The 16,874-nt window shown below is 35.2% G+C and overlaps 1 protein-coding gene across 6 annotated transcripts in view; it reads right to left on the bottom strand.

The window, feature by feature from the left end:
- The window catches only part of Mbd5 (methyl-CpG binding domain protein 5), a 352,039-nt gene that overhangs the window by 56,524 nt on the left and 278,641 nt on the right, over nucleotides 1-16,874 (bottom strand). For all 6 annotated transcript variants that reach the window (XM_048345506.1, XM_048345505.1, XM_048345509.1 and 3 more), the window contains 3 exons: nucleotides 8,728-9,394; nucleotides 3,389-3,491; nucleotides 2,523-2,703 (listed from right to left, as the gene is read on the bottom strand). In XM_048345506.1, coding sequence (XP_048201463.1) covers nucleotides 2,523-2,703; nucleotides 3,389-3,491; nucleotides 8,728-8,840 — 397 coding nt within the window. In that variant the 5' untranslated portion in view covers nucleotides 8,841-9,394. The remainder of the gene's footprint in view (nucleotides 1-2,522; nucleotides 2,704-3,388; nucleotides 3,492-8,727; nucleotides 9,395-16,874) is intronic.

Below are 16,874 nucleotides of genomic sequence, written 5' to 3' on the forward strand. Positions count from 1 at the left end.
CAATTACCATATGTGCTTCCTCTTCCTTCTTTACATGCATTCTAAGTGTGAGTCTTTCATTATGTGTATGATATGACTGCTGTCCTTTGCATCCAAGGCACTCAATAGCTTGGCCCCAATTTACTTACACCTACTTAATCTTCCAATTAAGTCAGATTAGTTTGCTTATCATTCCTAATTATGCTCTCTTATATTCATTTTGAAGAATGAGTTTCCTATTTCCATCATATGACTGAATTATTATTTTCAAGACTTTCCCAAACCTGAGATCCGTAATAAATCCACATATGGTCATTACAGGTTTATACTTGTCATCCCTATTTTTAGCATTCTATAGATCAACTGTCCTTTTTTAACAAATGCTTTGGTGCTTAGCTGTATTTTATTCTAAATTATTGTTCAAGTGTTCAGCAGCTTTCAATATGTTGGAGAGATTTCACAATCTAGTCTTTGAAGCTCCTCATCTCACAGTGTAACTCCACACACTTATCATAAGGGGGAAAAGATACTTTAACAATGGAAAATGCAGATAAATACAAGTGTAAGCAAAGTAAACTGACTTAATGCCAAACGTGGGATCACTGACAATATATGCTTCCTGGTAAGGATCTAGTATCACTCACATGTTAAGCCTACAGCACTATGTTTAGCCTGAACACAAATGTGAGAAAGCAACCAGCCATATTCACATCGAGGAACATCCTGCAAAGCAGGGCTAAATTCTTCAAAAATTTCAACAACCTAAAACACTGAAAAATTTGGAGAACTGGTGTATAAAGAAATCTAATGACTAACTGCATCCTGCATTAAAAACTGTTAAAAGGGCTGGGAATATGGCCTAGTGGCAAGAGTGCTTGCCTCGTATACATGAGGCCCTGGGTTCGATTCCTCAGCACCACATATACAGAAAATGGCCAGAAGTGGCACTGTGGCTCAAGTGGAAGAGTGCTAACCTTGAGCAAAAAAGAAGCCAGGGACAGTGCTCAGGCCCTGAGTTCACCGGCTAGGACTGGCCAAAAAACAAAAAACAAAAAACAAAACTATTAAAAAACAAACAAACAAACAAAAAACCAAGAGTCTGGGCTGGGAATATGCCCTAGTGGTAGAGTGCTTGCCTTGTATACATGAAGCCCTGGGTTTGATTCCTCAGCACAACATATATAGAAAAAGCCAGAAGTGGCGCAATGGCTCAAGTGGTAGAGTGCTAGCTAGCCTTGAGCAAAAAGAAGCCAGGCCCTGAGTTCAGGCCCCAGGACTGGCAAAACAAAAACAAAAAACAACCCAAGAGTCATTATTAGGAAAACTGAAGAAATTTAATATAGATAGACTATCTGATCATAGGGTTCTATCAGTGATTTCTTTCCTCAATGTGATCATTACAATTTGGCATTACATTGTGGTTGTAAAGTAGAATGTCCTTTGTGATTTTTTTTTTCTTTTTAGGATAATGTTGGATTTGAACTCAAGGCCTCAGACTTGCTAGACAAGGTACTTATCATTTGAGCCATAGATTTCAAGCTCTTTTTGCTTTAGTGTATTTTAAAAATAGGGTCATGTATTTTTTGTTCTAGGACATGGACTGAGAACTTCCTACATTTGACACCTTGGTAGCTAGGATTGCAAGCATGTAACATCATCCTGACAACCCATCTTGCCTTGATTATTTTTTTGAGATAATGTTTTGCTAATTTTCTTTTTTCTGCCTGGGCTGGCCTTGATATGCGATCTTTCTATTTCTACCTCCTATGCAGTTGAGATTACAAGTATATATCACCACAGCTAGTGTTTGTGATGAGACATTAAAGGTGAACTGTAACCACACCTGCAACTTAACTGATGAATCCAATGGAAAGGTATATGAATATTCAATGAACTACACTTGTAATTTTTCCACAACTTTGAAAAGTTTTTTAAAAGGGAGCATGTGCACATACACATGCGCGCCTGGAGAAAATTTGTAAGAAAACTCTTGGTTTCTGTTTAGCAAGTGTCCAGGGAATAGTTTATTTGGTTTGGCTTCTAATATGGTTAACGTCTAACAACATGCGAAACTGTGTCTTAACAGCTGATCCCACACATTTCAATGCAGACCTAAAAAATGGCTATATTTGTTTTTTAAAAAACAATGGCATTTTTACTTTTGTTAGCTCAGCTCTATGCATTGGTATAGCATTTGTATGTATTAGTCCCGATTTTGTAACTAGATAATCTAGATAAGAAATTTTGAGAAATCACTCATGGCAATTAAAAATAAATTTTTTTTTGTTGGTAGTAGGTCTTGAACTCTGGGCCTGGGTGCTGTCCCTAGCTCTTCAGCTCAAGGCTAGTGCTCTACCATTTGAGCCACCACAGTACTACTTCCAGCGCCTGGCTAGCTGTGTAATTTTTCAGAATGAAATACTTTAAAAGCATTGTGTGTGTTTCAAAAGTGGAATGGGAAAATGGTTGGCAATGTGATGTCTAGCAACTCCTTTTGGAGCAGATTAGGAGAGAATTCCTACCCCTTCAGCTGTATTACATACTTGTTCCTCCTCCGGGACTGGTGAGCACCAGAGAAGGATGCGGGGCTTCCATGCTTTTATGAAGTGTGGCCACTGCAATGATCTTTCTCTTATGTATGCATAATTTTGTGACATCTTCATCTGCCTTAACATCTTCTGCAGTTCTCTGCTTCACAGCAGCTCCAGGATCAAAATTAAACACCTGGAAAGAGCACAGCTTTTGTTTAGAATATGTCTATGACAACAATTAATCAAAGACTCCTCTTTTTAAAAAAGAGTTTTAGAGACAAAGTGATAAAAATGAATTATAGTTTCTCAAGCTTCTAAATTTAAGGAAAGCGACTTTTATATAACTTAGTAAATTCTGCTTAAACTCGTGGTTTTAGTAGCAAAGTAAATAATGAAAATTATAATTTTAAGATGGCCAAGATAAATATATGGAAAAGTATAATATCTGGTGATGTTTCCAATTTTAGGTACTTCTTGGTGTTACAATAAACAAACAGTCCATGTACAGGTTAAAAAAAAACACCCAAAATCTATGATATCTCTGCATGTCAACTTCTCCTTTGGCTTCTTTTTGACCCCATTTGTATTAGCTTTTCATTGACTTAATAAGCATCCCGCTAATAAAAAGGTGTTTAATCGACATATTTAATATGAACACAGGTTTGTCACCTTTGAAAACTACTAGATTTTCCACAATCTGTAAGTATTCCTAAATGTATGTAAGAGAGCAGTGGATTAAAGAATTAAAATGAATATATGATTAGAGAACTAATATAAAAATGAAATGCCAAAGGAGAAAAACAAATATATAAAATCTGAAAGATTAAAACTCAAACAAAACCAAACCAACTGCTGTAGCTCTATTGTGAAATGGTTACCTTGGGAAGAATAAGAGGACACTCTAAGCCACACTTGCACGTTCCATCAGTAAGCAGGTACGTTTTAACCTGCTCCAAGCAAGATAACAAAGACCCACTGGGACTGTAAAAATAGTTTGAAAAACATCAAGAAATAAGTTTTACTGCACATTATAGGAAAAAAAATGAACATTTTACAGTCCTACTGTCCTTCACAAGATAATATTTTCCCACTATGGTAAAAACATTTTCTTTGTCAATCTTATGTTATGTACTAAATTGTAGCTCTTATCACTATTACTCTTTCTTCAAACCAAATTATTTCTCAGAGAATATAGATCCTCATAGAAAATGAAACTACAGATTTTTTGAAAATCAGGATGGGAAAAATACTATTATTAAGAAACTGAAACAGGCAAGAAAGGAATAAGAAAACTGCATAGAAATAATCACTATTACTTTAAATTATAAGATTTACTTTTTAAGCTATTTGAGGAAAAACTGATATTCAGCTACATGTTAAAGTTCAAACCAGAGTGTTGTCAAGTCTACCAAAATATGAGCTAGTAAGTTCTTCCCTGCTTTCCTTAGACTTTAAAACCTAGCTCTCCTTATTTAAAAACAGGTTTCTTTCTCCTGCTCATCAGTTTTTTTTTTTATATTGTCAGAGGGATGTACAGAGGGGTTACAGTTTCATACGTAGGGCAGTGTGTACATTTCTTGAAGTAAGAGTGAATGTGGTCCAACTCAAATTACACCGTACAATCAAATCTTACACAGAGTGAAGAATAAAACTCTAGGTGGAATAGTCTTAGGTGGCCAAAGGTGAGTGAAGGTCTCTGAGCTGGTAACTTGAGTAGGTGCTACAATGTTACTATTCTTCAGCTCACAAACCAGTAAAATATGTGAGTATTGATTAACATCAAATACAAAGTAGGTAATATTTCAGAAAATAAAGTGATTTTTATTTATAATGGGGATTAGCTAAAATTGGGAAACTTGCATGTTAGAACTTTTATTAGTACTAAAGACACACAATGGAATAAACATAGCCTCTTCAATTACTGGTGCTGGGAGAACTGGGCAGCCATATGCAGAAAACTCAAAGTAGACCCAAGCCTATCACCATGCACCAAGATCAACTCAAAATGGATCAAAAACCTCAATATCAGACCTGAATCCTTGAAACTACTTAAGGACAGAGTAGGAAAGACGCTAGAACTTACAGGCACAGGAAGGAACTTCCTGAATATAGTCCCAGGGGCACAACAGATAGGGGAGAGACTCGACAAATGGGACTACTACAAATTAAAAAGTTTCTGCACAGCTAAGGACATAGCCACCAAAATAGAAAGACAGCTAACCATACGGAAAAGGATCTTTACCAGCACAGCAACAGACAAAGGCCTAATATCTGTCATCTACAGAGAACTCAAAAAACTAAGCCCCTCCAAACCCAATAAACCAATTAGGAAATGGGCAAAGGAGCTATAGAGAGACTTCACAAGAGAAGAGATAAAAATGGCAAAAAACATATGAGGAAATGTTCAACATCCCTGGTATTAAAGGAAATACAAATAAAAACAACCCTGAGATACCACCTCACTCCAGTTAGAATGGCCTATACTCTGAACTCAGGCAACAACAAATGCTGGAGGGGGTGCGGGGAAAGAGGAACCCTTCTCCATTGTTGGTGGGAGTGCAAATTAGTACAACACTTTGGAGATCAGTATGGAGGTTTCTCAAAAAGCTCAATATAGACCTACCCTATGACCCAGCCGTAACACTGCTAGGCATCTATCCGGAACAGCAGGCCCCAAGATATCAAAAAGACATTTGCACTTCCATGTTTATCGCGGCACAATTCACAATAGCCAAAATATGGAAACAACCCAGATGCCCCTCCACAGATGAATGGATCAAAAAAAATATAGTACCTATACACAATGGAATACTACATAGCAATTAGGAATGGTGAAATACTGTTATTCGCAGGGAAATGGTCAGAACTTGAACAAATAATGTTGAGCGAGACAAGCCTAGAGCACAGAAAACAAAGGGGCATGGTCTCCCTTATATATGACTGTTAAGATGGGGTGATGGAGAGACAGTAGAGACCAGGTCTGTGAAACCAAAAACTGCTTGTTAAATGGTATTTCCCACAGGATTGGGGCAGCGACCCAACAGTATGTAACTAAAACCAAACAACTACTCAACATATAAAGGTCAAAAATTGACCTCTCAGTGGAATACAATAGCTCAAAAGCTATGTATGTATGTTCATATAAGACTACTGTCGACATATTGTCTAATGTTGACATTACATTTAAAGCCCTAGGCGAGTTTTCTTGGGCGTAGGCCACTTGGCTACTGTATATGTTCTTGGTACATTGTGTATTGTATATATGTCTACCTGACCTAGGGAAGGGAAAGAAAAACAGGGTGTAAGCTATCACAAGAAATGTACACACTGCCCTGCTATGTAACTGTAGCCTTTTTGCACAACACCTTGTCAAAAATTTTTTGTTTAATTAATAAATAAATTAAACAAAAAAGAACTTTTATTAGTAGGTAATTTTACAACTTAAAATCAAAGGCATATAGTACATCAAAATTATTATATAATCTTCTATTTGAAAATATCTTTTATTCATGACTATTCAGCAAGCCTTCGCTTAAGCCTTTGATCAATTCACCTAGAACTAATATTTTTGATTTAATATTTATTTATTTACTTATTTTTGTGCTGGTCCTGGGGCTTGAACTCAGGGTGTGAGTACTTACCCTGAGTTTCTTTTGCTCAAGGCTAGCCCTCTGCCACTTGAGCCATTGCTCCACTTCCAGGTTTTTGGTAGCTTATCAGAGAGAAGAGTCTCACAGACTTTCCTGCCTGGGGTGGCTTCAAAAAGCGATTCTCAAATCTCAGCCTCCTAAAGTAGCTAAGATTAGAGGTGCCAACCACTAGTGCCCGACAAGGGGTAGTAACTTTGTGCATATAGATGCAATTCATATATTGTTTATGGACAGTCACATGAGTGATTAGGCACAAAGAAAAATATAAGAAAAGCTCCTTGACTGGGTCAAATTATATGTTTAGATGATATGAAAAGAATAATAATTCTATTATCGATTGGAATTCTCTAACAGCAGGGAGAAGAAACAGGATATTTTTGGATAGATAAAGGTTCAAAAATGTGTGTTAGTGATTTTTCACATGAAGAATTAATGAATTTGGTAAAAATCTGCTTAACATTTTTCTTAAAAGAAAGTGTATGAACTGCATCCTAAAGGAATTTAATTGTAGTATTAAACCTGAGATAAGAATTCTTAAATTTTGTCAGAGTACTCCAATCACCTCAAAATACTTCCTCTCAGTCAGCTGGAGTTTTTCTTGCAGTTAGTACTCCTTGATTAACTTTTGGGAATCAAAATTAAGGCAAAAACCAGTTCATGTTTAAGGTATAAAGGATAAAGTTTAAGGTATAGGAGATTGCAAACAGGTGGAATTCAATGTTAGCATCAATGCCATCCAAAGCAAGAGCAACTGTAAAATGAGAAGATGGGTTAGCTTCCCACAGATGTTAAAGTAGTAATTTCATTGGCTTATATACAAACAAACCAGACCTATGCGGGCTCAATTTAATTCAAAACCATTTTCTCTTATCTGGCAAAGTTAGTTTCCAAAGTAATTCTCAGTAAACAGTTTTGGACTTGGAGAATTCATACAACCAGGTGTCCTCACACTTGGAAAAACATGATCAGTACAACTGACAAATCCTTGGATTTTAGCTCCATATGTGTCCTTAGACTTCACTTGGTTTTTGCTCACAGCAATGTGAAAAACTGATTTATTTTTCATCAGATTAAAGATGAAGTTAAAAAAGTGCTCAAGAGTTAAAGTTATTTACTCCAAGCTGAATATATATGTTTTCTCTTTATGAACTTGAACAACATAAATATAAACACATACCAGTGGTATCTTTCAATATTTTATCTATGTGACAGCATCTTTGGTAGATGATTAACCACACTGACATAGGGACTCTATGAAAAGATTACTCCCCATGTCCTCCTCCATTTTATTTACAATGGGATGATGTCCCTACATTCCTTGTTCTCTTGCCCCTTTACCTCATGAATACAGAGCACATTTTTACTATTTCAGAAGGAAGAAATTTATTGCAAAAGAATTTCAGCTAGTAAATTTGCTTCAAGGAATACCTTACAGGGGCTTGGAACATGGCCTAGTTGTAGAGTGCTTGCCTCACATACAATAAGCCCTGGGCTCCATTCCTCAGTACCGCATATATAGAAAAAGCTAGAAGTGGCGCCACATATATAGGAAAAGCTGGAAGTGGCACTGTGGCTCAAGCAGTAGAGTGCTAGGCTTGAGCAAAAAGAAGCCAGGGACAGTGCTCAGGACCTGAGTTCAAGCCTCAGGACTGGCCAAAAAGAAAAGAAAAGAAAAGAAATACCTTACATAAAACAAACTCAAATTTGAACTGAATTTCAGAGGTGTGTGGCTTGAAATCCTTTAGGCTTACTTATATAAACAGAAAATATCTCATTCATATAAATACTATCTTTGCAATTTTTAAAAATCACATCTTTAAACTAAACATATTGTGACATTTTATATATTTGTTGAAAAAATACAAAGTAATGAACTTATATGCCAATTACTTAACAAGATGAGACTGTCTTGCTAACATTATATTTATTCCACTCAACTTATTCAAAAGAGATATATGCCATCAATTTTTAAAAGAGAAAGCATTTGCATTTGTGTGATTTTTTTACTTGTAAGAATGAAGAGCTAATTCTATTATGACTTTCTTTTTTGTTTTTGCGAAGAGATGTAAGAAATAAAATAAAAACTACAACAAATGAGGAAATTATTTTTAGTTAATATCAGGCATTAAGTGTAATAATTAAGAATGCCCACAAAGAAAAACACATTAGTATTATAAAATACTGTAGTAGATATAAATAACTCTAAAGGACAAGGTGATACTATCAATGATATTGGGTCTATTTCAGTATTTTACATTCTCTTGTGAATGTGGTAATAATTCTTGTTTTTGTAGAAGTCATCATATTTTCCCTTAGGATAGAGAAGCAAAATGACACCTTATGTAAACATAAATAATGCAAAAAACTCTTGTGATCTTACATGATTTACATTGCAAAACAGTACAAAATAAAAAGGCCCTGCATATCTCTAACACAGAAGTAATTTATTTAAATTTATGTAAGATACATGTCAGTCACAATATTTTGTTCTCTCAAAGAAGGACAGGTTCTACCTCCTTGATCTTGGGATTGCAACCATGGCACTAACTTAGATAATAAGGGCTCACCTGACATAAAGCACTCCATTTTGATCCACACGACGCTGCCAACCCACAGGAACTTGGATAGCTGGAAGACCTCCTTCCTTGTCCCCTCCGTCACACTCTTTGCCTCCATTCATTTTCTGTGTCTGCTTGGGACTCTCCAAAGATATCAACACTAAGATGATATCCTTATGTTACACAGCATGATGGCCTTCAAAAAGGGGCCAATGCAGCACAGTTTTTTCCAGCCTGTACAAAATGCATTGGGAAGCTTTTTGGCTCAGTATGGAACCAAGTCCTTGAAATCTGCCATTGTGAAAGGATCAGTTTCCCATTATAATCTACATTAAATAACCAATGTTTAATTCCTAGCCATGATCTACTTGAGTAAAAATGAGTGCTTCCAACTAAGGAAAATCATACTTCACCAATTCTGGTACCTGTCTGGAGTGGGGGAGGGAGGAGCATAAAGTTTTTAGTTGTCAATTTTGTCTTGAACCTTGATGCTGGACTAAAATAACCTCTGTTTCAAACCTGGTCTCATTTTTAGTGTGAGTCACTTAATGTGTCCAGGTACTACCACATTCATAGGCCACTTTCTTTAAACTTTCTATTGATCTTCGAATCTGAATCCAAGGTGTTGCAGGTTGATTGAGCTGATGTTTTCATGACTTCAAAATTCCAATAATGCCTGAAACATATGTAAATATGTACAAACTGTATATTTAAAGTTGAATTAGAGACACTGCAGAGATTAAATACATAGGTGTATTCAACCACTTAGCTATATCTTTTGCCACCAAACCAGATGTCAATATGGACTTGTTTTCTTCAAACGGATCTCCTTACTCTAGTTAAATGATTTTAATTGGTCTTCAACACACATCTAATTACCAGAGATAGGCTAATAATTATGGTGTTTCATATATATATATACACATATATATACATGTACACTTAAATATCAACATACAGCATCTCTCTAACTTGACATAAAAACATGCCTATCACTTCTTATGACATATCATCCAGAAAAATGTTAATTCAATCACTTTCTAATTATTCTTTAAAACCGTAAGCAGCTATGATTCAATGTTCCTTTTGTGTATGTGTTGATAGTGGGGATTGAAATCAACACCTCATGTTCTCACTTATGTCTGGCACTCCACTACTTGAGCCATGCTTACCAGCCTAGCTTTTTGCTGATTAATTGCAGATGGAGTCTCACAGACTTTTTCTGGCCCAGCTAGTTTGATTCTTCATTCAGCCTTCTGGGTGGTGAGTATTACTGGACTAAGTCACTGGTGCCTGGCTCAATCCAATGTTTTGTCCTATTCATATTGGTCTAAAGCAGATAGGCTTTTTTTTTTAAAGTAAAATGTTTTCTATTATATACTTATATTACACACTGGATTAGATATACAAATATACAAGAAGGTTTTCTTTCAATACTAGTAAATATAATAATGAGAGGTTCTTTATAATCAAGATTTACAAACTCCCTTCACTTATGGAGATGTCCTTTCATTCAGTCACAAGTGCTATTTGGACATGACATACCAATTGAGGCAAGAGTTATCAGTGCCATGATTATAGAAGTCATCTTAATGGAGATATTAAATAAAAGGCAATTATATTTTTTAAAAAGATGTAGTACCTTAATAAATTGTGGAAAATGTGTTGTCATAGTAGTGGTATGTTTTAAGCAAGCCATTCACTGACCGTTTTAATACTTAGTGTGTAGTCACACAAAACTGCACTAAAAGATGAATAAAAAAATACCCTGGTGCTATGTGAGTGGTACTTGTGAATTGTGATAATTTTTTTTTAGCGACAGGATCATTTTTAGACTCAAAAAATGCTACATTGTATATGACTGAAAAGGAAGCAATGATGATAGACTCTGGAAAACTGTCATAAATGACTTAAGTCATAAATTGATGTCATAAAACTTGAATGTTAAATATACATCTTCACAAAATTAAATGGGATAAATAGAACACAACTATTTTTTTCTTTTAGGACATAACTATTTAATATACATTCCTAAATGACTGTAATTTAAGTTGAACTCAATATTTTTTTTATTTTTTTCCTCCAGTCTCTTCATTTGGAAAGATGGAAATTGTCTCACATTAAAGACTCCCTTGGGCTGGGGATATGGCCTAGTGGCAAGAGTGCCTGCCTCATATACATGAGGCCCTGGGTTTGATTCCCCAGCACCACATATACGGAAAATGGCCAGAAGTGGCGCTGTGGCTCAAGTGGCAGAGTGCTAGCCTTGAGCGGGTAGAAGCCAGGGACAGTGCTCAGGCCCTGAGTCCAAGCCCCAGGACTGGCAAAAAATAAATAAATAAATAAATAAAAGACTCCCTTATATTCAGCCTTATTTGTAGCTTTGGCTCTGAGACAGGTAAGGGTTCTGTAATAAAGAATACTGCACTTACTTAATTGAAAACCAGGAACTGTGTTTAAGAGTATGACATTGTCAGGCAATGCAAAAAGTAGCAGAAATTTATCGGAGGACAAGTCAGCATGAAAGAAAGGTACCACGTAGTTAAACTGTCCCAAAGAAGTGTCAAGGTGGTGATCCGTATCACCAGGCCTACTCCACTCACAAGCTTAACATCATTTATTCATTACGCTCTCTGTACAGTTGACCCAATATTGTTCATGTTTATTCACATTTTGTTCAACTCTTACAGAGCAGTTCCTATGTACTAGGCACTGGGGGGGGTACACAGATGATAACTGGTATGGTGTGAATGCTTATGTCTTCTCAAAATTCACAGGTCAAAATTCTAACCCCAGAGTGACTTTAACTTGGAGGTGATTAATTTGGGGGTAGGATGGAGCCTACATAAATGGGATTAGTGCCCTTAAAGAAGATCCTGAGAGAGACCACTTTTACAATTTAAGTTTATAGTGAAAAGAAGTCATCTATGAACCTGAAAGTGAGCTCTCACCAGACATGAGATTTGCTAAGGTCTTAATTTGGGATCTCTCAGTGTCTAGAACTGTAGAAATAAATTTCTGTTGTATAAAATCCACCTAGATTTAGTATTCTAGTATTTTACTGAAAGAATAAGGTACTTCTGTATCCACAATACACTGCAATGTTTTGCCTAAAGAGCCACTCAGTGTAGAAGTTAAAGATGAAAAATAAAAATTGAAGTGCAATCTGAATGCAGAATAATAACTATTGCAAATATTGACATAATTTAGTCATTTGTTTCTAGAAACTTTATAGCACACAAACTGAATGTAATGATAATAAACAAGGGATGTATCACCACTGTAAACTTAAATGCAAGCATCTTCAGATTTGCTTTCTTAAAAATGTGTGCGGTCTTGAACTCAGGGCCTGGGCACTGTCCCTGAGCTCTATGCTCTATCACTTGAGTCACAGTTTCACTTGGTGTGTTTTTTTTTGTTGTTGTTGTTGTTTGTTTTTGGTGGTTATCTGGAGAAAAGTTTCATGGACTTTTTCCTGCCCAGGCTGGCTTTGAATCATGTCCTCTCATCTCAGCCTCCTGAGTAGCTAAGATTAACAGGTATGAACCATTAGTTTCCAGTTCTAAATTAAATACTTACACTGAGAAAAATTTCCTTTTTAGACCTGTTCTCCTCTCTTCTGCCTCAGATGTGGCTATCATTATGATTCTGGTCTGTATTCTTCCTGTCTATATTTTATTTGTTTAGTTTCACACTGGAATTGTTATGTGTTTTAAAATTTTATATAATTCTAAAATTTACTTTTTCTACTTTCTCAAAAACATTTTTACCAGCATATATTAGTCGTACGAGGGGAGTTTTGTTGTGACACTCCCATCATACTTATAATGTACTCCTCTCTCACTTGTCCTCCTCTCGATCTTAAACAATTATGACAGGCTTTGTTGCTCATACATATATCAATTACTTCAAACATATTCACCCACTTTCACCTTCTGCTCATCCTCTCTCTCCCTTGCACCTATACCCAACCATGACTTGCACTCATTTGAAAAAGTGGATGCTAATTTTTCAAAAGTCTTTCATATGGTATTTCACACCTACACATACATTGTATATTAATCAGATTAATCCCTCTATTACTCTTTCCCATTCCCTCACCACCTTATTACCAGTGGCTTTCAATTAGTTTTCTTATACCATCTTCACATATACAGGAAATGTATCCTATCTTTTACTTACTATTATTCCCTGTTCCTCTTCTCTCTTGACAAATCTCTTGAAACTGTGCTACAGTTAATTATAAGCATACAGATTTGTGTGCATAAAGCACACACACACGTATTATAGAGATGTGTATGTATATCCTTTAGGTCTAGCTTCCACATATGAATGAAAACATGATCTTCTGCAACTTACTTTTCAGAGTCAACAGTGCTTTGAAGGCTGCTTTTGTTGAGATATAACTATATCAATATAACTATATAACTCTACAGATATGTCTCTGTTGCAGATATCTAGGTCCATCCCATTAATTTTAAACATTTGCATGGTATTCTGATATATTCCTCTGCCACTTTTCATGTACAGGCATATTGAGTATATGAATTTTGGATTGTAGAGGCTGCACATTTTCAACAGTACAGACACTGTAAAATTGTTCTTCAAATGAGCCATACTGATTCCTAATATTTTAAATACATACAATGTGTGCATTTTTCTTTGTGAATATTGAATAGTGACCCATCAAACATTTGATACTTATTTGTAACTTTTTGTTTTGGGTCTGTTTTTAGTGACATTAGATATTTTCTGAAAATATGACCTAATGCTGGGTAGATTTTTAAATTTATTTATTTTCATTTATTTTATAGGTATAGGTTTTATGCCAAGTTTTCATAATTACAAATAAATTTGAGAGAAAGCCCTGGACATAAATCTATACCTGTCTTAAATCATTCAGAATTATTTGCAAAAAGAGAACTGTGTAATTTTAGGGCTCCGTGTGTGTGTGTGTGCGTGTGTGTGTGTGTGTGTGTGTGTGTGTGTGTGTGTGTGTGTGTGTACCATTCCTTAAAGTACCATAGGCTAGTTCTGGGAATGCAATTTAGGCTCAAACCAAGTTCTCTTTTGCTTAACATTGAAGTTCATTCTATTTGCTTTTAAGATCCTGAAAACTATCTCTTAAGTAGGCTAATGATCAAAGCTGAAGTTAGGTTTTATTTTTATAGTTTTTATAATAAAAACTGAACAATTTTGTCTGTTTTCCAAATTCAAAATTACTCTGCTTTAAAACAACTATGTATTATACAACATCTTCCTTTTTCCTGAGACCTATTTGTTCATTTAGCTTCATTAAAGGGACTTAGTTTGTGTTTACTTCATAAACAGTTCTGTAACTATAATAAAAGTCAAAAAGTATGTATGTTTTTGCACGTTTTCTGAGGGAGTTATGTTTCACAATTCCACCAATATTTTTATGTTTCCTAATACTTTTCCATTTAAAGACTAGTTTCTCAAAATTGGCTTTTGATGAATTGAATTTTAGTGACTTGATTTATTTTTTGCAGTGGCTTCTTCTTGCCATTCAAAGTTCAATTTAGATGTCCTCAAGAAAACTATAATGTAAACCCAAGGTATTCTCTCACACTTTGTTAATTCACAGATGCTTCTTATTTTCTGGATATTCATATTATTATTTGCTTGTTTCTTTATTGACTATGTTTCCCCATAGGAATGTAGACACTCTCAAAACAGGGACGTTTTCTTTATATATTCTCAGTCCTAATAGAATCCTGGCATATACTAAGGGCTTATTCATTTCTGAAATTTCATATTGTAGCAAAATTATGATAGGGCATCTATAAAATATTGCATGTTAATTTTAAGTTTCATTTGTAAACTATTAGCTTTATTTATAAAGTGGTTATATCTATGTTTTAAATGGATTAATAAAGGAACCACTAAAATAACAATAAAATACAATAACACAAAAAGTAAGCATATTTCAATAGATTACTAATTAATGCAATAGACCTTTTTCTCAATCTGTTTTACTGTAACTTTGTCAATCAATGAATAAACTCACTATATAATATTTTAAAATTATATCTCTAACATCATGAAGAGTAAACATCAAAATTGTAACAATATAAAATAAGTAATAGTTATGCTTCAATAGTTAATAAATTCTTCTGAACCAAGTCAAATGATGTTGCTTAACAGTAGAAAAAATTGGTGATAATACTATGATTAAATTCTATTAAAATGCACATTGATCTTGTGTTCAGTGGATACACTTACATATACAGACAGTTAGAATTGACATCTAGTGATTATTTATGAAGATGGGAATGGAGTTTAAGGAAAGCATGGATATTATTTTATATGTGATTAAAATCTAAATAATGACTTATACTTTGTATACTGTGACTATAAGCTTAGGTCATGAGCTTTTTTTTTTTTGGCCAGTCCTGGGCCTTGGACTCAGGGCCTGAGCACTGTCCCTGGCTTCCTTTTTGCTCAAGGCTAGCACTCTGCCACTTGAGCCACAGCGCCACTTCTGGCCGTTTTCTGTATATGTGGTGCTGGGGAATCGAACCCAGGGCCTCACATATACGAGGCAAGCTCTCTCGCCACTAGGCCATATCCCCAGCCCAGCTCATGAACTTTTTGAAAATAAACTAAGTCTCTCCAGTTTTACACTGGCAAGAGTGAATACCTCATATTCTCTAATTGAGAAATCTGAGGTAAAATCTGCTTGTATACGTAAAGTCTAAAACAATAGGTACTCAACAAGTAATATTACATGGAAAACTAGTATTATCATTAGCACTTTGGAGAGTAATAGCTAAGTGGCTACAACAAAATTACCCCTTGATTAGAAAATAAATAAATATAACCATGACCTTTCTGCTGTTGTTAAATTGTTTGTTAGAGTAACTGTAAATGATATGTACCCTCTAATAATCTTTTCTTCTTATATTAGTTATCCATGCAGCTCCTTCATTTTACCTAGCTAGCTAGCCCTTTCCCTATTCAATCTTCCCACATCAGCTTCATCCTTCACCTATTAATTCAAGTCATCCACTTTTATTTATGAATAGAACCCCCAAAGTAATTAGTGTTTTATATGGCTGCATCAGAATACTTTTAATAAGCACATCCTTTCTTTGGTAACTCAAGTTCTCTAGTTCCATATATTCTTACCGTTTCAGTGCAGAAAGGGCAAAAGTTTACAACATATGGTTGAGGATATATTCAGATGAAGTGTACATTTTCTCAAACTCTGAACATAGAGGACAGGCTCTCAAGAGTGAGGCCCAACCTCAGCCTCAAGATAAAGGCCTACTCCCCACTCTATGCTCAGAAAGACAAATGTCTAATCACACAGAAGCCTTCAGAGAATTAAATGTTAAAAGTGGCCACAAATATCTTGCAGTTCCTTTCATTTGGGGGTGGGATTTATGATTCTTATTTTGAATTTTGGCTGAACTTGCAATTTGTTTTGACCAATAGAATATAACAGATGTTATACTACTCAAGTTTTGATCCTAAATTTCAAGAGGCCTTGCGTGCTCACCCTTGTTTATTGAAATGTTCTTGCCATTCGCACCAGAACTAGCTCCTTTGAGGGAAGATCATGTGAACAAAGGGAAGTCCAGCTACCAACTGTGGCCAAGTGAGGTCCCAGTCATGAAAGCAAGCACAATGGAGAATAGGGATGAGCTGGCAGGTGAGTCCAGGCTAAGATGCCACACACAGAATCAAAATTATAATAGCAGCTCAGGGCTGTACTGGAAATAACAGAGAAATCTAAGATAGAATTTGGTGACAGTATTGAGAAGCTGTGTAGTATTACTGGTTAACAGTGTAAGCTCTAGAGTTGGACTGTTTAGATTTGACCCTACCCTTTATTATCCTGTAACCTTAGGCAAATTTAAAACTTGCTCCTTATTAAATAGAGATTATACTATAATCTCCACAAGAGCATTGTTTTAAGAAAAAATAAGCTAATATATAATTGTCTAGATATGGTATCCAAATGGTTATAGATACCTGTTCAAATTACACTACACAAAATTTAATAGCACCTAGGAAGAACCATGATATTGTTAGGTGAAAAAATACTTTTAACATAATGATAATCTTGATTTTTAGAAATGCTATTAACTATTCTGTTTGGCATCATATATATGAAAATTGAAATGATATGG

The sequence above is a fragment of the Perognathus longimembris genome, chromosome 4 (genome assembly GCF_023159225.1).
Source record: "Perognathus longimembris pacificus isolate PPM17 chromosome 4, ASM2315922v1, whole genome shotgun sequence".
Classification (NCBI taxonomy): domain Eukaryota; kingdom Metazoa; phylum Chordata; class Mammalia; order Rodentia; family Heteromyidae; genus Perognathus; species Perognathus longimembris.